Here is a 24,289-nt window from a genome sequence, read left to right on the forward strand (position 1 = left end):
AAATGATTACTGCTGAGGCTTCAGCTTGAATACAGTGTCCAGTTATAGGCACTATGCTTCTTGAAAGATGTGGGAAAACAGAGACAGAAAAAGAGGTTTAGAAAATTACTTATAAGGAAACATTGAAGGAACTAGATTGTTTAGCCTAGGAAATAGAACACCACATGAAAAACTTCACAGAAGCAGAAGCTTGTAAGGTGGACAGCTGGGATGTCAAAGGTAATCTAAATATGAGGAAAATCTTTTCAGCTCCAGACTCCACTGCAGCTACAGCAGGCTACTTCAAGAGGCTGTGAAATTCCTTCCATGGGAAATCTGAAGGAAAGTTAGACAGACATCCATCAGACAAAGTCTAGTAACTCTGGTTTCTCTGCCAATGTAAGGGGTGGATTGATAACCCTCTGCAGTCTGTGCCAGTGCAAGATTTCCATTACAGATGTTGTTTTGCTATAACGTGGTGCTTATTCCGTCCTAGTAATATTATTCCTTGTTTCCCAGTGTCTTGCATTTTATTAATGAGAGAAGATTTTCTACTCTTTTCTGTGCATGGACCTGAAACACCAAGAGTGCCCTCAAGTGATCAGCAACACCACAAGCTAAAGTTAGTAGGCACAACACTGTAATGACCCACAGAGAAATGTAACAGATAAGCAGCAGTCTCCAGCATGCAGTACAGGTTCAGAAGATGAGAACTACATATCAGTTTACTTGGTCTTCCTTTGCTGTTGTATGGATACACAAAGAAGCTACTGTAGGGTAACAAACTACTATCTGCCAGATGTCTCATGGTAACCGTGTGCAAGCTTTTATCTTCCAGTAAATGCAGCGTAACCTGGGAGTTCTGCAAGGTGAAAGCATACACACATGCAATTACCACAAAGCATCTGACGTACCTTCTGCAAGACACGAGCGTGGCCAATTCCTGGTGAGTGAAAGTGACTTAAAACCAGTATTGTGCATTGCCATTTGCAAGTAAACTGCCCTGTAAAGCCTGAAGAGTGAAGTCAACACTGGAACCTGAACTACCAATAAGGGCAAAGCACCTGAGGACACAGCTGAGCACCTAGAAGGTGTAAGAGGAAATCCTAAACTTGAATGGGTGATACAAGAGAGATACAGAAGGTCTGGAAACACAGAAGTGGCAGAAGCATTAGCATACACTAGGTCACTTACCTGCTCCACAGTGAGAGGGGAGCTGATCTCTTCCCCACGCAGAATCATGGACCTCTGTGTCAGTACTTCGGAAAGCTGGAAGGCGTCTAAGCCCAGGAGGTCACTGGCAATGTTCAGCACTAATAACAAAGGAGGACACACTTTTATCTCCTGTAGGTATACCCAGTACTCATGGGGGATCCATATTCTGTAGCTCAGTAAGGAAATCCCAGGGACTCCTACAAGGCAAGTGACTAAGCCCCAGCACAAAACACGCTCCTCTTCACTGAATTTTCTTTGGCGTACCCAAAGCTGTAAGCTCACATGTCCAGTCCGAGGCAGGGTCAGCACCCATTACAGGCCACAGTCTATAACGTATAAGACACTCGTGTAAGTCAGCCTTTCTGCTGACAACAGGAAGAGCAAAACACTGTGTGAAGCTCAGCACCAGCAAAATATTTATTGAATGAGAAGATATATTTTCTGAAAGGCACAATAGTGCAGTCTGAGCGTGGGATTGCTAAACTCGGATGTCGAGAAGAGAAACAATTAACTTAAGACTGAAGCACTTGTAATATATATTTATTGCTTCTGTCTGTTTAAAGATTCACTTTACCAGACCAGCTCAGATTGGATAACTGTAACAGAGTGCACACTAGCAGATGCTTCAAAGGAAGATGTGAGAAAGTCTGTAACAGACTACTTTTATCTCAAACTCCTCCTAGTTCCCATTTCCTTCTGCTCTTTCAATGCAAAGAGAAACTGTGAGACTGTGGACTCAGTCTGAGAGCATCCAGGAGAACAAATGGATCACAGGGCCACAGCCCAACTAAATCATACGATGCTCTGGAGCCATGCATCCTGTGGCAATGCTTTTGCAGGGTTAAACTGCAGGAACCTGCTGGCAAAGGCACTGCAGACCAGCATAGCAAAGGGAGAAAGGACAATGGAGTGAGCTCGTTTGGGGGCCTTATGGGCTTTGCATGGTCTTCCAAGTTTCTAGGGTCCCACTTACCTGCTTTCGTTGTAACCTGGGCCCCACCAGCTGTCATGAATTCAACATTTCCCAGATGAAGCGTGCCAGAAAGAAGTTTGAAGATGTCTCTGATTTCTTCAGTGCTGAAGTCCACTACCTTCATGGCAGTCTATGAAAAACCATACAGCCAATGTTGGCTGTATGTACAGCCACAGTACAACGCAACCACCACACTCATGCCCTGCCTATGTTAAAATATAGAACTCAGAATTACAGTTATCATGAATCAAAGTGAAACTAGGGATGGCACAGCCCCTCTCTCAGCTATACATCTGTCAATGATCTTCACTGTCTCCCATTCTCTCCTTCATTTACCCATCTCCATCTAAGGCAGGTGGGCATTTGCCCTATCCTCAAATTGGACTTTGCTGCTTCTGTTGCCTGTCTGTCACAGGAAGAACGTGTTTGTCTGTGCATGTGTGAGGAGATCCTTCCCTGGACACTGGCAGTACCGGTTACAGATGTCACTGGATGGTTTCCACATTCTGCCTTATTGTCTTCCCTGAAGGACAGATCCATATAATTTACTTAATTTACTCTGATCCTTATAACTCCCTTAATTTAGTGGAGCTTAGAGAAGTAAAGATTTACGCAGCAATGTTTAAAGCCAGGATTTCAGCATTAACTGCTAGAAAGTTAGACACAGGTTATCGGATAATGATGAAGTATGGCACATTCCCTCTGCCTTAGTGCATGCATATGAGCCAGGGTTCTTGGGGCATAAACTGACTTTGAGAGGTGGAACCTAGTTTTCATGCATTCGCCCTGTCAGTGGGGCACTCCCTTCTTACCTCCAGGTCTCTTCTCTACTGAAGCATAAATGCCATGTTGCCATTGACACCTCTGCTGTACAGGAGACATTTCCTTCTCTTAAATCACACCAAGCCGGAGCTATTGAAACCCTAAGCTGACTTCTCTCACCTTGCCTATCTGGATTCACCTACATTATTAAAGCCCTCAGGTCAATAACCACTTATAAAATAGAACATGAATTGCATATTCATCCTGCTAAGCCCATAATCTCTGCTAAAGTCACAAATGTCTATTGAAATCTGTGCAGAATTTCAGAATATGCCATTTGCACAGGTGATACAATTCTACCAGAAAATTTCTGGAGAACACTACCGTCAGCCCAAACTGTTTCCCTTCTAATGGTCAGTGGGAGGTTTCCTCCACCAGGCCATCTAGAGAGCTCCCAGGAACCATTACAGGGTGGGGTTCATGCTCCTCAAAGTCTCCATCATTCTAAATTATTATTCATGGTTGACTGTTTCCCAAATTCCTCCATTTCTGTACACTAAAAACACTCTTCGAGCCCTGTTTTAACCATAAACATGTAGAACTGAGTTTCAAACTTGTTGAACACCAAATTTTAGCTTAGGGCAAATAAATTCTGCCTGTGAGATCTAGACATATAGCCCATGAGATTGTGCCCAGAAGTTCAGGAGGAGTTAGGACAGGACTCACCATGACCTTATTGAACATTTCTACATCATTCAGGTTCTCATCAGTCACACAACCAGACTGGTTCAAGTAGCGATAAGTCTCTGGCTCAGAAAGGGAGAGACTCTCTGCAACAGAGGAAGAAGGGACAGGGAGAAGAAAGACAACAATTTCTTTAGCAATCAGCCTTTTTGTTCTTAGTCCCTCAAAACAGTGTGTATGTTTACATAGGGAGAGTTCATTTGAACAGATTCCATGTCCCTCAAAAGCCACACCTAGACAGCAAATACACTGGGGAGGGAGAAGAGGTGGGTGTGCGGTAACAAAGCTTGCAGAATGATTTAGAACAGCCAAATTCCAAGGTGCAGACTCACAGAAAAATATTTCAATACTGAATTGACTCAGCAAAAAAACCCCATCAAAGCCAGAAGATGAAATTCAATCTCATAAAGTGTATAGAAAAATTCTTAACTATACACACACAGTAATGACTTCTAAATTAGGTATCACCACTTGAGACAGAATTCTGAGAGTCATAGTAAGATTTCTGAAGACATCATCTCAGTGCTGAGCAGCAGTCAAAAACTGAACACAGTTCAGTTCCTTCAGTTTTAGAAGGAATGCAAAACTAAACACAAAACCAGAATTATGTCTCCATACATATCTGTTAGCACAACCACATCTTAAATACTATTTGCAAGTTCGATCCCTCATTTCAAAAAGGATAGAGAAGAACTAAAAGGTCGATGGAGAAAGGAGACAAGGATGATCAAGAGACAGAAACACACCACAGACGGGGGAAGTGAAACAGTCTGGGACACCAGCTCGAAAAGGGAGATGGGGAAGAATAGCAGAGATCTGCTGAAGAAAATAATCTGGTTTGTATGCTTTCCCTAAGTACTTTCTAATAATCATGGTCCCCACTACTTCCCTTTGCTTTAGATGGATCTCTGAACTGACCCATGTGGCCTTCCTTGCATGAATTCCGTAGAGCTGAAGCCCTGCTTCCTTCCACTATGTATGAGGCCCAATTCTTCCATCTGATTATTCTAACACATGGAGAACAAAGGCATAAAGAAATTCCCTCATCCCTCAAAACTAAAGTACAACTGCAACATGTTCCTGCCCACCTATGTGACCTCTTCAGCAAGACCATCAGTCCTCAGCAGTGCCTGGGGCAGGTACACACAAATGCTGTTAAGGGGATGCTGCACTACAAAGAGGATTCTTCCACAGCCTGCAGTTGCTGCTTTCTCTGCATGCCCTCTTCCAGACCCAGCTCTCCCATCCCCATGTAGAGAGCTATAAACCCTTTGTTCAGATACTAGACATGACTCTAGTCCTGACACTACATGGCTGGTCTTTCTAATTCTTTTCTCTCCTATTGCCTATACTGAAGGTTTGTTGTAAAAGTATGTCTGACAGTCCAACCTTTGAACTCCTTGAACAGTTCCCATCAGCAGCTGAATCAAGACTCTTTACCCTTCCTTTGCCTCTAGCCAGTTTCACTACCTCATCTCTCTACCCACTCTTCACTTTGCACAGACTCTTCCTTCCATCTCAGAATGCCTGAAGTGTCTTTTCTCACATAGCATTTCTATCATCCTCAGCCTCTTTCTGTTTTCTCATGACATCACCATATGGCCTTCAAAAAAAAGTTATAGATCAAGTACCTGAAACGTCCATGCTCTAGTTGACTCACACCTGCTTCACATGCTGGACTAGAAAGAGGACAGAGCCATATCCCAGAAAATGAAATTACCTTTCTGCTCCCCGCTCACGCCAGCTAGCAGAGCATAAAAGATGTGGTAATTCCTCTCTCCGGGATTCTGGTGTACCACCCTGTTCTGAAACAAAGAATACAGGAGTAGCCAGGAGGAAGAGATGACACTTTTGGTTGCAAAGACAAAGAGAAGACCAGGACACAGGTAAATCTCTGGGGCCAATGCACAAGAGAGGCTTCTTCCAGTTTAGTGATGGTATTGTCTAAGCTCTACATCAAGGTCTTGCCGTGTGTGGCTGTGCAACTGAGCACGTATAGACTTCTCTGAACTCATTTACAGAGTGTGTTCACAGACAGACTGAACCTTGTCAGTTCTGGCCCTGCTCCTCAATGATTTCCTGAGTCCACAGTAAACTCCATCACAGCAGAGATGTCTGCATTTGGAGTTACAGTCCCATATTCATTTCTATGGAATGGAGTTTCCAGGTACTTGTTCTCTCTCCCTTTCCCCTTGGTAAATAGCTTCTTCTTGGAGTCTCTCTGTAACCTGTGGTGTTTATCAAAGACAGGAGAACAGGCTCTGATAGATATAGAACAAACATTCCTCCACCATCCTCTTCCTCAGTTCAGACAGTTGCAGTAGTAACACCTAAGGAGCTAATGTCTATGTGCTGTGACGGAGGCAGTGGAAGAACTGGCACTGTCTCATCATACTATGAGGAGAGGGCTCACCCAGCAGTCCATAGAGGCGATACGTACCTTTTCCAGTAAATCTGAACAGCATGTTAAGGAGAAAACATTAAAATGACATATGCATAGATCTCCTGATGACTGGCAAAAATCTTTCAGACACATTGGGATGAACTCTGCAACAAGCAATAAATCATTAAATAACTGATGCTTTGGAAAGTAGACAAAGAGTGGTCCTAGCCATCACCTTGGACACCTCTCTCTACTCCTTGTCCAAGGAGGTATTATGTGCCAAAGAGATATTTAAAAGGGCAGGGTCAGATAGAGCGTATGACCTGCACAATGGTGAGATAACCTAACAAAGGATGAGCCACATTAGGGACACCTAGAAAGATTAGAGAGGCCACTCTAATCTGAAAGTCTGTATTGCACACAGCAAGCCTTGCATCAGTTCTCATTGCTTCTGCAAAAGACCTCTATCTTTAATCTACCAACAGCACAAAGAGCAGAGACTAAACAATCCAAGCCTGTTATTTACAACAGTAGTAAATTCATCTGGCTGCTACTCCAGTGGAAATTGTTGTAGTTTGCAGTCATCAGCAGCTTCAAACGTCAATATCAAGAAATGTAGCCAGGGCAGCTTTAGCTGTCTCATGCAGACAAAAGATACCTCAAAGTCTTTGGGAGAGGGGTATATGGGCATACAGGGAAGAAAGTGATCATGGCACAACATAGTTTGACTATATTCAGTCTTGCTGTCCTTGTTGTCACTGGAATAGGCTCCTCAGGGAGTCATATGATTTAGTTTTAGGTAGTTCTGCAAGGAGCAGGAAGTTGGACTCGATGATCTTTATGGGTGCCTTCAAACTTGACATATTCTATGATTCTATGATTAGGGTTCCAAGATCCGCTAGGGATGGGCAGCCCAAAACAGGGAGTCATAATTGGCCATCTAAATTCCTGTTCTCCTCTGCACCCAGATATTGTGCAGAATATATTGATTCTTTGCCTGGTCTCACTTTTCTAAATTGTGAATTCATTGGCAGAGCTAAAATAAGGGAACAATCTTCTGGGAAATCAGGATGCAATCAACATGAGGGATCTTCCTAGGTAGCAAATTCTAGGGATTTAAGCATCAAATGTTGTGACTGCCAAAGTGAAAAGTCAAACTATGTCCCTACCTAATGTAGTACCCAGACAAAAGGTTTCTAGAGCTAGGTGCTGCAGAGCCACAAAACAAACACTTCTTCCCTCTTTACCTTGCAGATTTACCTGCAGTTATAAAGTGGCTTTGAGAAACTGTGATGAGGGATTTCCTGACCCACTCTGAGCTCCTCCTCATCTTCACTTACTCCATCCGTTTCTGGTCCACTGAAGTAAAGGATACAATCAGTTACTCGGCCTCCCTGGATGTGTCCATGTTGAGAGAAGTGCAGCTGGATGAACTTGCCAAAGCGGCTGGAATTGTTGTTATAAACTGTCTTGGCATTTCCAAAGGCCTCCAGAATGGGGCTGCAGAAACAAGGCAATGAAGATATGATTGGTGATGGGATAGCATTAAAACAAAGCATGTCCCCAGCCCTTTGCCATTTGCACAGTGTGCACTGCCACGCGAGATTAATTTGTTACAGCACCAGACTGGACAAGAAGGAAGAGCTCAAGGGCAAGGAAGGATGGCAAGAGCAATTTAGCACACTGCTAGATTTTAGATAAATTTTAAACCTTTGCGATTGGATTTAATTGTATCAGTCCCCAATCAGTATGGGCAGCTGGTGCTCATGCTGTCGACGGCATTCTCCACCAGTGTGGCTTCAGGAAATGAAAGGTGGCAAGATCCAGCCAGGTTGTGTGCTTAAGACAGCAGCATCCCATGAAATGGGTTTGTATTTGTTTCAGGATTTTCAGAAGCATCAGACATATAGGGCAAACACTCTGTAGTTTTAAACCACATACTTCTTTGTTTCTGTTTCTACTTTTGAAAGACAAGAGGCAGTATAAGCCATCACTTAAAATTACAGGTAAACATTTTCAAACTAACAGACAAACATAGTATTAAACTGACTTGTTTGGTACTGAAATTTGATATGGGAACACGCGAACCCTCTGTTGTTACTTGAATGTTGCTTAGGTTGATACAAGCCACATGGTTTCCAAGCAGAAGGAATATTATAGACACACAGAAGGAATACATATAACACATTCTAGATTTGAAAACTTCATTCCAAGAGAGCCACATCATCCGCTTCAGGAAAAAAATGTTGCCAAAAAAAAAAAAAAAAAAGAAAAAAAGTCTATCGCCAAACTTCGACAGGTGAGAAACTGAGGAATTTTGTCTCCTGGTCACCTTATTGTCTTCAGGAGGTTCATACAACATGGAAAATAGTGAGTTAAGACACATCTTAGTTCTTGGTCCACAGAACAGTACAAGGGAAAAGCCTAAACCATTCAAACTGACACACTGAATCCAGGATTAAAATATTCATTTTTGCAATTTAGCCAATTCTAAAATAATGTGAAGGCCTGACAAGCAAGGAGTCATGGAAATGCTACAAGAACAGCCTGTAGGCAATCATGTTTAGTTCTAAGACACACACAGTTTTTAACAAAAGTCATTGCAGTTATTACCCTGAGAAATACTGGCTTTTTAAACATCTCCATCGATCTACTGTCCAGTTCCACTTGAGACAGGGGCAGATATAGGATTATTCACAAGTTAATAACTATAACATGACAAATAATCACAACTACAGATACCACTGGAGTTCGCTGAAAGCTTTAGGCCTTGCAAGTGTTAGCTAAGTGAGAGCTGGGCTTGTGGGAAACAACACTGAGGAAATGTCAGGCAGTATTTTCCTAATTTATCTCTTGAAAACATCACTTTAAACAAACAAAAGCATAGAAATGAAATTGCTCTGTTACATTGCTCATTACAACCATAGAAAACCCAGTCACAGATCAGGAGCTAAGCTCCTTGTCCCGGAGAATTCGAACTTCAAGACCGACGCCTCTGAAACAAGTATGTAAATAAGGACATTGCACAGGAATATCCCACTGAGCACACCAACACCATGAATCAAGAAAAATTAATGGGATGACCAGCAAAGGGGAGGACAGAGTCATGTTATATTACCACCACAGTTGCAGTGAGAGTGCAGTAACCAGCCAGCCAATCTTTATGGCTCTAAATCATGTTACATTAGATAAGCAAAGCACAAGGAAGTATCTTTACAGTTTAGTTTGGCAATGGGCTCGTGCACATGAGTGCGGACGTCTTTCAAGGATGGGGGAGGAAACAGGCACACGGGTGTCTGAGGCTGGTGGCAACTGCAAGGCAGAGGGGTGGGTGAGCTGGTAGAGCCAGGAATGAGGGCAGATGCCTGGGCCAAGCGAACTGTCCGCGCCAACAGGCACATCACAACGCGGCATTTGACACAGCAGCGAACTGCGCAAGACGGAGTGGGGCATCAGGAAGGTGATGCTGGGCTAGATGCGGGGAGGGTGTGTTGCAGGACTCAAAACAATGGGAAGCAGCTTCAGCAGGGCAGCAGAAAGCAAAGCCTGGATTTTAGAAATATTGCCATATGCAGCTCCAGGATTCAGCATAGCCGAAGACAAGATAGGAGTTTTGAAGATTTGAGGGATGAATAACAGGAAATGTGGCTATGCTGTCGGCAGTGGCACCCAACATGGAGAAGGGAGCTTCAGAGTGAAGCAAGCAAGAAAAAAAGCTGAGAGGAAAGCTAGCAGAATTGTCAATGGACTGATGGATATTTTCAGGAAGCAAAATAGACCAAATCAACAGTGCCAAGGGAGCTTTCAGAGCCTGATTTCTGAGAAATACACCAAGCACGAATGTTACACTGCACAAGCAAACGACACAAAGCTGATGTAATGCTCTGTTTATAATGCTGTCTGAAATGGTGAAAGAATCCAGCATTGTTCCTGGCTATGTGCTGGGGTGCAAGGACGAGAATCCAGCATAAGCTAACCCAAGGTGGGCCACTAGCAGAGCAAATGAAGCTGAACTGCAAATATATGAAGTAGACTCATTAGGAGTGGCAGCAGCTTCTGGCTCTGGGCCAGGTCCTCAGCTTCTCTTCTTCAGGGAAAAGGTGACAAATCAAATTCTCTTGCACTCGCACTGCAATAGCTCATAGAATCATAGAATGGTTAGGGCTGGAAGGGACCTTCAAAGGTCATCTAGTCCAACCCCCCTGCAAGGAACAGGGATAGCTCCAACTAGATCAGGTTGCTCAGGGCCTCATCCAACCTGGCCTTGAACGTCTCCAGGGATGGAGCATCCACCACCTCTCTGGGCAACCTGTTCCAGTGTTCTGCAACTCTCATGGTAAAAAATTTTTTCCTAATATCCAACCTGAATCTACCTCCCTCTATTTTAAAACCATTACCCCTTGTCCTATCACAACTGGCCCTCCTGAACAGCCTCTCCCCATCTTTCTTGTAGGCCCCCTTGAGGTACTGGAAGACCGCTATAAGGTCACCCCAGAGCCTCCTCTTCTCCAGGCTGAACAGCCCCAACTCTTTCAGCCTGTCCTCATAGGAAAGGTGCTCCAGCCCTCTTATCATCTTCGTGGCCCTCCCCTGGACCCTCTCCAACTGGTCCATGTCCTTCTTATGTTGGGGACTCCAGAACTGGGCGCAATACTCCAGGTGAGGTCTCACAAGGGCAGAGTAGAGGGGGAGAATCACCTCCCTCGACCTGCTGGCCACGCTCCTCTTGATGCAGCCCAGGATGCGGTTGGCCTTCTGGGCCGCAAGAGCACATTGCCGGCTCATGCAGCACTAGAGATGGGTCACGAGCTCTCACTCCACTTCACCTCACAGCTGTGGGATCTTGCAGACTCAGGAATCACCTACCTACCATTGTAAGCTTTCTGGATCACAGTCAAGTTACCACTTAACCGCTAAGCAGGCTTGAGCCTTCTAAGCCGTTTGCCTTAAAGCAGATTTTGCAGAGCTTGAGTCATGACTGTATCGCACTTAAGAGCTTTTTCCAATTTGCCAACATCCCTGGTAAAATCTGCATACCTGCAAAGGATAAATCATCCAACAACAGTCTCTCAAGCACCAGGTCCAAAGGCAGCAACCCTTCTGCTCAATGCTGCTCTGCTCTTAAGGATCCTAAAAACTGCAATGCTCTTGCAGCTGCCAGGTTAGGCGCTGCATGTCTGCTTAGGCTATTTTCACCACAGTTACTAGTAACTTTTTTGCATCACCGTCTTCCAGGAAACATTCCTTTTCTCTACTCTCTGGGCCCTGTAATATGCCACTTGCATGTGAGTCTCTTTTACACATGGGGTTCAAAGGATTCCAGCTTATGACACAACTAGACCCTGTTGCAGACCATGATTTACTCCTCTGAAGGTTTTTGCAACTATCACAGGCTCAAATTGGGACCAACCTGCAGCCTCGCCCTTGACAGTACTGAACTGCAAGACCTCTACCAAGGTCCTTCAGTCACAGGCAAGACAGCCTTGTGTTGGGAATGCTTTGTTTAATTTAATTTATTAGCTAGAATTCAAGCGTTAAGAGAAAGGAGGACAACAAGCAATAAAACAGATACTTAAGTAAACATTTTTCCTCTCTCTTCCCAAGGCTTACCTGAGTCAAACACCTATTATCATCCTTTTCTTAGCCTCAGCTTCCATTTTCACCTCAGGTTACAGCCAGTTCCTTGCAAGGACCCCCCCCAGGGCAGCACAGGAGGTTGAGGTCGCACAGGAATGGCTGCTCTGCCGCTCTTTGCCTCTCACTGGTTTCCCTTAGCTGCACTTTGCTTCTTCAGGTTTTCCTAACACATTTTCCCTGGGTGTCCCCACTCCAGTGTGGGCCACCCATGGGCCACGGCCCCTTCGGGGTGTCCCTGCCCTGGCATGGGTCACAGTCCTGCAGGGATGTCAGGACCTCCTTTGGCATGAAGGATCCCGACAGAGCCCGTCTCCATCCCCTCATGGCTGCAGGTTCCTTTCACACTCCCAGCTTCAGCTAGAGCGTTGATTCTGTGGCTGCCATGCGCACTGCACACTGCTGTTGGAAAGAAGTCTCATTCATCCGCGGGCAGCTGGGAGAACAGCCGGCATGTGGTGTCCCAGCAAAACCACAACCTCGGTGCTTCCCTGACACGACACCATTCAGCTGCATGATCCTCACTGCCCAGTTCTGGCTCCATCCACGGCCTGGCCACTTCGAGGGCAGTGTCCCCACCAAAGGCAGGCTGCCCCAACACACCGGCATCCACAGGGACAAGGTCCTGCACACCCCAGAGGGTGACCATACCTGCTTTCCAGGATGGCTTCTTCCACACGAGTGCTCTTCTCAGACACAGGGGACCCAAGGGAGGTCTGGCTCATGGCTGACAGAAAATTCAGCAGCAACTTGGTACTCTCAGTCTTTCCAGCTCCGCTTTCTCCGCTGTTAAGAAAAAAAACATACGTTTCATTCACAAATCTGGGACAGACAGAGCTAACGACCGTCCCACCCATGGCAGAGAAGTGATCTCCAGGAATAAAAACGTGGCATCTCTGCTGCGGCAAGCAGGGATCAGGCAAAGGGTAGGGAGGATGGTGTGGGTATTTAGGCAGATGTCGTTGCAAACGGAGCAGCAAGAGCAAGGCAGTCAGGGAGTAGCCGGTTCTCCCATTGCTAACCTTATCAGAACACACTGGCTGTCATGACGCTTCCACAAGCAGCAGTAGCACTCATTAGCAGTGGCGAAGATATGGGGAGGCAGCTCACCCAGGCGGTGCTGTCTGTACAGGTCTATGGCATCCACACTGTACAGACCAGGGATGGGTTTGTAGGGATTTACTGATGCCAAGATGGAACCAATGTTTGTCTAGGGGGAGAAAACAAAACACAGCAAGGAAATAAAGCTCCTGGAAAAAAAAAAATCACAACAAACTCAGACCCTGAAATAACCCACGGTGAAGAAAGAAAGCCTAAATAATGAAATTGGGCTTCAGCAGAGAGCTCCCCAATTTGGCAAAGAAGCTCAAACCAACCTCAGGGCAGGGGCTGCACGACTAGGTATGGATGGGGCAGTTTGAATTTTGCTGTATTGTATTAATAAAATAAAATGTTCTTAGTCTGTTGTCTTTGCTAAATTAAGCTTACACAATTTAAAAACATGAAGCCATCTTCATACCCATCTACCTTGCACTGCGCTTGAAGCTGAAGAGCAGAGCCAGGACTGAGGGAGTGTCAGGAGATATCTTCAATTCACCTATCCACTGTCTTAAGTGGAGGGAGCTTGGCAGGGTTAAAGTGTCTCCTGAACAAAGAGGTGGGACACAGATGCACACACACACACGTGTGTGAAGAGCCACTAAAGCGTATCATTTTTCTTCTGCTGAAAAAGGCTGTTTGGAGCAGCTTAAATCATTTGGTAAGCCAAACCAGAATTGACAGCTGAAGATTAAGCTTAGGATTTCAAGTCAAACTATTTCTACATTTTCTAAATGCTTTATTTTGAAAATATTTATTTTGAAAATCTCAGAGTTCAAGAAAAGAGTGAGTAAGGTTTAAAATAATACTCAAAGCTTACTATCGAATTTCAAACGTATTCTTTCGTGAAGTCAGAAGGAAATTTATTTTGTTTTTTGAGGCATGACTTTTTCGGTTCAGCCAACCAGCTCAAATCCAGTTATTCTCAGAACTGCAGTTCAGAGCAATGGTGCCACCTCTCTCCTAACAATGGCTTTGTAATATGGTCAACATCCAGCTTAAATCCTGCTGCTGGTGCGGTGGCCTCCTTCACAGGGACATCATGGGGTGCTCTGCTCCAGGAACACCCATTCTCAGCAGGGGTGACAGAGGAAACACTTAGATTGCTGCAGCAGATGCCAAGCTTTGTGGCCAGGGACAACATCTAGTATTATTTCCAAACTATGAACTACGAGTCACCACATACATATACAAGGATTTGCATGCATCCCTTGGAGAAGCTGTAAACCAAACACTTGGTGACAAGAAAGATGCATGCTTTCTTCCTGCCAAATAAAATCTGGGGCCATACTGCAATGCCAAGCTCTGAAGCCAGACTTATAAGATGCTGTAGTCACAAAAATATTTAAGATTCATTTATTAAAGCAGCAGACAGAGATCATCAGGGGCAGGGGGAAAAACATCACCTAGGCCTAACTGCACTATCAGTATGAACAAGCTAGCATGGAAAAAGTCTTGAGAAGCCTCTGACATGGACCTTTGTGGGCAGAAATATAATTCATTGGTGATGAAAGCAATAAGCAAGCAGATGATCTTTGGCAAGACAGGTGGGAGGAAATAGGAAAGCATTGAGAGAGAAAACAAGGATCAGGAAAAAGCATTGTACAAGCAGTTGCGCAACAGATATTGTCCAGACACTACAAGACAGAGATGTCCATCCTAACACTTCTCCCAGACCTTCACAGCACTTTTTCCTCTCAGATGTTTCATTTTGAAATTTCCCACTCTAGTTTCAGCTCTCCCAAGGAACAGAGCTCCCGCTGCAGTCCTTTCCAGAACTTCTTCCACTACAGCCATCTCTTTCAATGGTGTTTCTAGGAAACTTTTCCATGTCCCAGTTGCAGTATCCTCATCACCTGCAGTCCCTTACAGACAATTTCCATCCACAATTTTTAATGACAGAAGCATTTCTGCATCAACCATGTACATACCAGCCACTCTATTAGCGAGGAGTGATCGCTGCCAGAGAACTCTGTGGAGCAGGACAAGCCACGTGTGGCATGTCAGCTTCTCAAGAAAATAAGTCCTACTTAGGTGCTTAGGCATGGTAGAGCTAGGGACAGCATAAAATGCGGCAGTACAGCCCATGGCTCATTTATACATCATTCACACTATGTTGCATCTACTTTTATTAACGGATACAGGAATTGCAGGAATGAAGGGGGAAGAGGCACTCCTAAAAGCTGCAGGCTGTTGGTGTGCTCACATCATTTCCTTAAACAGTTTGGCAGAGCTTGACTAACATTTCTTTGGAAAATAAAAGGTACTGTTGAGATTGTCAGTATTCCCGTAGCAAATTAATCATGGGTACCACACCAGTCTAGATACACTGCTACCTACACTCCCTCACCAGACAGGATCCCATTTAGGAGCTCACGGTAAGATGCCTCCAGGCACACAGCTCAGAACTGCAGTGCCTTTTTGCACAGCAGTTGTCTACTTCACATTAATTATTTTTATTACTATTTATTATTGTTATATTTAATATTAGTTAACAGTATTCCAGGTTACTCACTCCTTCAGGTGAATTTGTTTCCTAGAAAACAATGATATTTCTTACCTGTTTCTGATCTCTCTGATTTCCTTCCAAATATTTTTGGCCCTGACTGATAGGCATAACTCCTCTCATTACAGCTCCATCTGCAACCTTAGCCTACTGTGTTCTATCTGTGGAGACCGTTGAGGAGAATATTAAATAAACTCAAGCCCTGTAACATTCATGGTATTCACAGATCACTGCAAGTCATTAGGTGGCACTACAGCTGACATTCTCAATTTCTGCTTAACTGAAAACTACATGAAGCAGGGCTACGGCAAAAATAATAGCGATAAGATAACTGCAATATTAATGTCTGCGCTGCAGAAATGCAAAACAGCACTTGTATGGTTTGGTGTCCTCCATATACCCAGATACAGTCCCACTCAAAGAAGGGCTTACAAGCCTTCACTGAGGGGTTCTTCCCAGTGATGAACATGTTACAGAAGTCAGGCCCCTTCATAAATCTCAAAAAAATTCAGATCTGATGTGCACAGCTGACATTGATGCAATATGCACAGGTAAAAAAATGCCATCATATTTAAACTTTAACACCTCTACACATGGACGGAGAAGGCACATAACTAATGCTGAATAGGAGAAGGAATGACATATCAGAGCTAGAGGAAAGGCTTAAGGAGATATGTCTGCTGTGACACTGTCACAGTGCTGGTGTTGTGGCATTTCTGGTGCAAGGTACAGACTGAAAAGGGAGAGAATCCTGCCTCACGTTTCGAAGTGTGAGGAAGAGGAAACAAGAGGAATATACCCAAATGGGCAAAGAGCTGCATAAACACATGGCACGTGTCAAACAGAGGTCAGGAAGAGCAGCAAGGACAAGGGCCATTAAAAGAGCATGTGCACATGGCTACTGCCACAGGGTCACAAGGCTGTGTTGGCAGACAACAGGCAAGAGGGTCTACAGCAAAAAAAAAGAGAATTTGCAGTCTCCTCTGCATCTCGGGGCAGGAGATGGTCCAGAAATGGGGTCACTTTATTGATCATTTCCTGGAATACAGGTGCATATGGTTTGGTTGCCTTGGTAACAGTTGCTATGCAACACAGATAGCGATTTACATTTTTCCTGTTATAAGCTGAAGAACTCTGGGTGCACACAGCATGGACAAGCAAGGTAGAGTAAAGCAAGGTAAGGCAATCTTTGTAATATGTCCTCCTGGTCCTCTCCAAGCCTCAGCAGAGCACAATGCTATCCCAGCACTCCAGGGATGCCAATTCCCAGGTGTGCTTTTCCTCACAAGTCCCTTCCCTGACACTTGCCTCCTTCCTGAGGGCCAGAGAGGGAAACCAGGAAGACGGAAAACAGGAGATGCTTTGAGTACTCATCTGTGCAAGGAGAGCAGAGCAAATAAAAAAAGGCACAACTATATGTAAAAGAAGAATTAGGCAACAAGTTTGCTTTCCTAGTTTTGTCGAGCAGCAGCTTTGTCCGGATCAGGAATGACACTCAACAACCTGTATACACTGCACTTTCCAGTCTGCTTGGCCATATAAACCTTTGAACAGCAATAATGGGGAATCTGGGGAACAAAAATGCCAGCTTGTAAAACACAGATGTTCATGGAGGATACAGAGCTGCACAACTACCACAAAGTCTAGAGGTGAACATTCATATTTTGGAAGGTCTTCTGTAGATGCAGAGAGGCCCATCTGGTAGGAGTAGGATCTCACAGGGCTGATGGAGCTGGCAAGGCAGGAAAAACCTTCGTTTCTATCCGCAGGAAACAACGCTCAGGAAACAATGCTAAAATCAGTATTTCACATGCAAAGTGGTATCCCTGAAGCTAAACAAAAAACGTTACCCAGAAGACATGTGGCCCAGCTTAAGCACTTACGTAGATGTTACCCTGTTGGTAGCGCTGGTGCAGGTTAAGCAGGATGGCAGCTTCATGCAGATCTCCCAGAATGGACATGTCTTCTACCCCATCAATGCTGGTCTGGTGCATTGGCAAGACCTTTTCTCTGGAAAGAGAGGCCTTGGGGTACTGGAATACCTGGAAGAATGGGGAGAAACAAATAAGCTCATGACACCTGAGCACATGGTCTGATTTGCTACCAGAAACATGCCCTTTTCTATAGCTTTATACTTCAGCACTAGAAAAGGAAATGAGTAAGGCACATGGTCTGCTCCCTATTTTTACAGTCATTCTTCCATTCCTGTTCCTATCTATTTAAGCTCTCTGGCCAGAAACCATGCAGTACACTCCCTTCTTTTGCTACAGAGTCAGTCTCTCACCTTCACCACTGATGGGGACAGACCAATACAAGGTTACTTGATTTTTACCGAAATCCCCTTAGCAGGAGCAGGGCACCAGCCTCCAGCTGCACTAGGCTGGACAGGTATTACACACTGCACTCATGACTGTGAATAATGATGGCAGCTGCTCCCAAGGGACCAAGAAAAGTTTCACAAAAACACCGGTGGGATCACGTCTCTGACTGTGAGGAGGTTGAGGCAAAGCTTATTCACATTCCAGGTTTGGCCCTGCGCTCTCCATAGGAGCAGCCAGAGAGCGGGAGAGGCTGTCATGTCAAGAGCAAAGGAAAGCAAAGCAGATGAGAAGCCAAATAAAATAGTGACATCCTGTGTGCATGTTGGCATGTATGTATACGATGCAGCTTTCTAAGTGTTTGTACAGTGACAGCTATTAACTTCTATCACTGCTCTGGGAAGTACCCACTTCGCTCTCTCTATGCATTTGCATTCTTCTTCCCTCAATTGCTGCATCCTTCTTCCTGCTACAGTTTCCTCCTCCTCAATAACCCACTCTTCAGCTATCAGGTCATCCTCTTCCCCTTTCAACACAGCTGAGATGTGACTGTTCCCCTCCACCATAGCCACATCCCAGCCCTCCTTTCCTCCCCCTCAAGCACGATGCTGGCATTTCACAAAGTTATTTCAGTTGCTTCCCACTCTTGGATTCAACCATGTGCCATCTCCCACCCAGCATTCCAAGCTGCACTAGATGGTAAGACCCAAGATAGACAGATGGGAGACTTCATACAGGCAGCCTGGAGAAGCAAAAGCAAGCTAGCCCTCAGTAACCCTTCCAAAGAAATCTGGCCTTTTCCTTCCCTTTTGGGGCTCTGGTCCCCACCTCATTGCCATCCCTACTTCTCAGCCCTCCAAGGCACCAGCAATAAACTGATGGACTCCCTAAACAATGAAACATGATCTGTAGCGTTGATCTAACTGCTTTCTCCTGCCTGCTTTCTTGGAGTCCTCGGGCTGCCGTAGCTGCTAGGGAGAGCCCAGCCACGCAGCCGCGGGCTGAAGACAGAATGAGGTCACCCTGCCCCCTCCAGCGAGTCCCGCACTGGGCACTCACTGCTGCAGCGCATTGCAGGTGCCCAGCGAGCAGCACCCCTCCTCAGCTCTGAGCCTGCACCCTTGATGGTGCGGGGAAGGAAAAACCTGGCACAGGACCCCTTTACAAGACCCCCACGATGCCTGCAAAATTGAAGCAACAGCTCTGTTCCTGCAAGGAGCTGGGGAGGAGAAGCAGGCTCATTCCCAGATGTGTTTGCCCCAGGTCTGCCCAGTCACACCTAATGCGACAAGGACTTTGTCTCTTCCACTGGGAGACCACCGGCACAGCCTGATTCTCTCACCAGAGGAGGGGCTTTCAAAAATACATAACTCGTTTTCATGAACAGTCCACTCTAGCACACAGGCTCTCTCCAGGCCTCCCTGGTCTTCTCTGCACCACTTCTGCAAGTGGGTATCAGAGAGGTACAACTCCACCAGCAGCAGGACCCCCACTCTGCAAGCATGGACCAAAAACAATCACAACAATTTTATTTTTTCTTCTTCAGAGCAGAGGCCTCAGACACTTCCACAAGAGAAATGAAGGAGCAGGAAGGGAGAATGGGACAACTAAATTCAGGGGAGAGTACAAGCTGCAGCTGCACAACATGAACTGGACTCTTTCGAGAGCAAAACCACTACTGCACTTTCAAACTATGATGCAGCAAACCACCCTGGCTCTCCCTTCTCTGCTGACTTGGACAAATTTTGGAAAGGGACAAGTCCAAAATGGTACACCGTGATCTTTCTTTACATCTTCCTGGTGCTTACTCATGTACCACTGCATTGTCAGCACTTGTGGCCATTTGGGCAAGAAGAGAAACATTAAGAAAACATCTAGGGAAAAAGCTGAGCAGAGAAGTGTCCCAAAAGATACCAGGCAGTAAGCAGCACCTGTGCCAAGAGGCTGCTATGCATGGAAAATAATTGTGTGATGGGTCAGAGCTTGTTTACTTGCTTTTGTAGACAACACCGGAGAAAATGGGACTCTGAAGAGGTCCTAAATACACAAGTAATTGATTAGTAGGGATTAGATCATCACCTGTTAAATCTATCTAGAGCCACCTAATTGGGCTTATTCAGTCATCCTTCTCTGAAAAACTCTGGTCCAAGATCCTCAAAGAGTTAAGCAGGTGCTCCAGCAGGACTGCGGCAAGGTGGATCAGGAGCATTGGCTCTGGGATCCTCTGGGCAGAAACACCACACGGGTGAAATGTACACCCTGGAGGAGCGGTCTGATGCCACACTGACACCCCAGCCAAGGCTAAGATGTCTGTCCCCTGAGGCTGGAGAGGTTAACGAAAGACCGTTGCCCATCACTGCACCCATAGCAGCTCACCCTTCCTCAGGCAGAGGCTGGAAGGCACTTGTGGCATGAGAGAGAGGTTTCAGGCCTTCTCTGGGAGAGAGCTGACTTTTAATCTCCAGAGTAGAGACAAGTCTGTACCACCAACAGACTGCAGAGATCATCCAGGGTCCTGGGGACAGACATGTGGTGGTTTTTTCCTCCCAGATTGTGTCCAAGGGGCTTTCCTCAAGGAGCTCTGAGGTTTGAGAGACAAACATGACCCAGACATGATGACCCTCCACCCTTAGAGTTTGCAAGGTGCTGCACTGATCCAGACTAGCCAGGCCCTTTCCCACCTCCAGCCACTCCAGTAAAGGGAGTCTTGTTATCCCACTGCTCACTTCTGGACCTCTCCAGCAATCTGCCAGCAGAGCAGTTTGGAAGAACATCCTCCCCATCATCCTGTCCCAGGTAAGGTGAGCCAGGCTGCTTTCAGCAGCTTGCACTACTGAGCTGAATACGATGGCTGATTTTGCTTAAAGCAAGTGAGAACAGACAAACCGATCTCTCAGCAGAGCTCCCTCTGGAATATCCCTTTTCCAATAAGTCAGAGAGTTACAGATGTTAATAAGCAGATCTTTATTATTTGGGAAGAAAAACCATCAGCTTTCAGTCTAACTACAAACAAGCCATCAAATACCACACAGGCACCTCACAGCACAGTCAAAGATTTCTACTTTCTCCCCAGTGATAAACAGATTTTTGTCTCAGATTTAGCCTACAGCCAGGACAGAACAACCAGGGCTCTCTCCAACGGTCAGGAATAAAGCAAAACCTGGCCAGTAGACAAGCCAAGATGAGGACTGCCAACTCTGCTCATCAGGCTGAGCAAGGGAGAAATGATTCCTTCTCAACCTCAAATCCATCCATTAGTACAACCCCGAGCACGTGAGCAAAGCTCCCACCCGGCATCGACGTTATGTTTATCCATAAAGCATTCTACTGCTCTGTCTCGACTGTGGTTTCCAATCTTGTGTTTCATAAGTGTCGGCTCCTCCTTTCCTCCCAGGAAGTCACATTTCTGATGGATTTGTTGCTTGAGCTGTTTTTAAGGAAGCAAAAACAAATGGCAAAAGCTCTGAAGCATGACTGGACTTCTTACCTCAGAGCTGCAAGAGCCACAGGGCCACAGCAAACTGAGGACACTAGATTTAGGGATCCTAAAATCAGAGGTATCGACTGGCCCATCCAACCCAAAGTGAAGAGAATATGTTTTCACCTGAGTTTTCACCTGGGGTAGGACAGCCAGTCCCTCCTACAGTTATGAAGCAATGAGGGAAGCACATGGGACAGCTATAGCGGAGGGCACTGAATAAAGCCCTTCAACGACCGTCATGTGCTTTTCTGCATAAGCCGTAACACACATGCTCCTTCAGCCTACTGGTTTCTTTCATGGAGGAAAAAACCCAAATTCAGCTCTTTTTAGACCTGTGACTCCACCCAGATTTATCCTGTGCCTATTTTCTAACATGGACACAGGCTGGTAGTGGGCGCACCCACTCACCTGGCTCTATGGTGGGATTTCTGCTGTCCTTTCAGAGGTGCCAGGTGAGTTTGGAGGATGTTCCAAGGCCACAGCAGCATATCAGAAGAGACAGAAGCAAATCTGGGAGAGTCACAAAAGCACTCACCATTTGTTGACCCTCCGCAGGCTGCTGCATTACTTGTGATGAATGCCCCTGTGATCTCTTAAAATGAGTTAGTGACCACCCAGCACTCCCAAAACAAAACAACTCCTCCAGAAAGGTTTTGAGAGACTAGAGTAACCAGATGGAAAACTCGTGTCTGCTAGGTGAGTTTCTGTCTCTGGGAAACAAATCAGGCTCTTTAAAGAGGAATGATTATTTGAAATCTAGCCCTTTCAAAGCAAGACTGAAAAATACGACAGTCCTACTACCGGCTCTCCACAAGCTGGAGTCTTAAATTCCCTTTCCCCCTGTGCCCTCCTTTCTTTGTCAGGTAAGAGGCTGAAAAACTCCTGTCCAATTTTCTGTAACAAAGAAGCTGCCTGCTGAGCACCATTCACCAAAACAGCTGAGCAGATCTAACTGATCTCTGCTGGAGGACACAGTCCTGCCAATCTCCCCATCCTCCTCCCAGCCCAGGCACCAGTTTGACTCATTGAGAACCTCAGTGAAGGCATCAAATATCTTTCCCAGGGTTAGCAAGCTGAGCTGACTCATTAAGGACTTGGATGATCTGCAGAGGTCCCTTCCTACCAGTGTTACTCCATAAGCACTGCAGCAGGCATGCCACAAGATATAAGGAGCTCAGGGCTGGAAACAGGGCAGGAAAGAGTCTTGTTCCTATTGCTGGCAGAGAGCTCCGCTCTCAGTGGAGCTCGGCTGCCTTGTTGAACTGTCCCATGCATGGCTGCTGCACCAACACTGCTGACACTCACTGTGTCTGGGAGCTCACTTCCACGTGCCCCCGAGCCGAAGGGCTGATGGCAAAAGCTGCTGAAGCAGACAGCGGTGAACACAACAGCCCTTACAGCAGCACAGCTTGCAAGAAGCACATCTTGGCAGGAAGGGCTGCTTAGTTAGTGGAGCTGCCTCCTTCCTAGGAGCATTTTGCCAATATAATGCTTTCACTAGGCTGTTAATGCAACTCCTTCAAAGATGGCACAAGAAAAAACAAGCGAAGTGAGGTGGGCAGACAAACGAACAGAAGAAAGAGAACAATCTTCTCTTTTTAACCTTTGTTAGACTTTGGCATCGTTTGCGACAGAGCCAGCTCACTTTTCAAACAGAATTGCAGCATTTCAGTTCATACGTTTCCTTTTAACGTGAAGGTCATTCAAGACCAAGAAGTCCATCCTGCAACTTGGCATAGGCTACAGCCTCATACAAACTTCACTTACCGTGCCATAATCTGAGGTGAAGAGTACGTTTCCATCGGCACATGAGCCAACAGTGCATGGCTGCAGCTGGTCCTGCTCCCGCAGCCATACCCTGGCACCCTGCAAAAACCAGAAGACCTCCCATTAGAAAGAACCGGAGCCTGCAAGACATGCACACAGGGTGCAAACACCCAAGAAAGCTGGGAGAAGCTGCAGTATTCAGAGGCTACTTCCAAGCTACAGCTGTTTAAAATTTTTAAGCAAGTCCTACTTATGTTTTCAGAAAAACTGGTTTTGATTTTTTTAACGTAACGTGAGAGGAAGAAGAAGCAGTGTTAACTAGTTTCATGTGGAAACCAACGTAAGGAAATACCATTTTTTATAGAAAGAGTCATGGAAAGATACAAACATGCAGAACAGTGGTTTTGACTGTCTAAATATTTTCAAACTTAGAATAGCCAGGCATTAAAAGTCATGCTATAATAATAATAGCAAATATAAACAAAGCATGTTTACAATTTCATACACCCACACACCATTGTAAGTCAAAATACTTCCAGAAATCATCAGCAACAGCTAAGTAGACTTCACAGAGCTTTGTCTGCCTCTCTCACAAGAGTTTCCTTTGGTAAATGACATGATTTGAGTGCTTCTCTGATGTATATATGATGACCCTGATATAGATAGTTTCACACACTACAACATCTTAAATTGCTCAGTGTCTTTCAAGACAACCCTGGTAGCACATACGCAGGGATCTGCAGGGCAAGCAGATCTCATAGCTTGCCCACCAAAAAAGCACAAGGGAAATCAGTTTGCTGGATCAGCCTTTTCTGCCCTGCCTGACTGTGGGACCTGGTACAAGGGAAAGAGCGGGAACATGAAGGCAAATCAGGGAGCGCATGACCTGCAATTACGCAGAATTAGGCATGGCGTCACACCACATTTCAGTTACTGCAAACTAATCTGTTCCACGTCTTCCCACAGAAATCACACAAACTCTGCTTAAAGAAGTATTGAGAAAAAGCCAAAGTGCTGAACTGTTCAGTAACGTTAAGACCATCCTGCTTTTCATCGATTCATAGACCTACTTTCTTCCTAATTTGTTTTCTGCCCTAAAGTTATTGATTATAAAAGCCCTTCCTATCCTCTTAAATCCATCAGCACCATTAGCTCTTTGCTTATAGGCTTATTATGTTTGAAAAGATGCAATAGTATTTCTATATTACATTATACAGAATATGGAACACTAATTCTATTTTTAATGATTTATTTTAGTTTAGGTGGTTTTTTTTTTTAACTACTTTAGTCACTTTAAACACTTCAGTACCCTGGATTTTCCTTATCATAGAAGATATGTCTATTGGCCAACCTTCAGTCCTTCCAATAAAGGAAATGGTTTTAACGACATTAAAAAAGGCCTACATAATTCTAGCTTTGCTAGAATTTG

General features: G+C 45.3%; 1 protein-coding gene across 1 annotated transcript in view; it reads right to left on the minus strand.

The window, feature by feature from the left end:
- LOC104373597 (unconventional myosin-X) overlaps nt 1-24,289 on the minus strand; it is a 93,049-nt gene that overhangs the window by 55,943 nt on the left and 12,817 nt on the right. Inside the window, exons 2-11 of the mRNA XM_086616155.1 lie at nt 22,861-22,977; nt 17,178-17,336; nt 12,713-12,900; nt 12,342-12,476; nt 7,432-7,556; nt 6,114-6,127; nt 5,394-5,478; nt 3,656-3,759; nt 2,168-2,297; nt 1,174-1,292 (exon numbers count right to left, since the gene is read on the minus strand). Of these exons, the coding sequence (XP_086472281.1) occupies nt 1,174-1,292; nt 2,168-2,297; nt 3,656-3,759; nt 5,394-5,478; nt 6,114-6,127; nt 7,432-7,556; nt 12,342-12,476; nt 12,713-12,900; nt 17,178-17,336; nt 22,861-22,977 (1,176 nt within the window). The remainder of the gene's footprint in view (nt 1-1,173; nt 1,293-2,167; nt 2,298-3,655; nt 3,760-5,393; nt 5,479-6,113; nt 6,128-7,431; nt 7,557-12,341; nt 12,477-12,712; nt 12,901-17,177; nt 17,337-22,860; nt 22,978-24,289) is intronic.

Source organism: Tauraco erythrolophus, chromosome 8, assembly GCF_009769465.1.
Source record: "Tauraco erythrolophus isolate bTauEry1 chromosome 8, bTauEry1.pri, whole genome shotgun sequence".
Taxonomy (NCBI): domain Eukaryota; kingdom Metazoa; phylum Chordata; class Aves; order Musophagiformes; family Musophagidae; genus Tauraco; species Tauraco erythrolophus.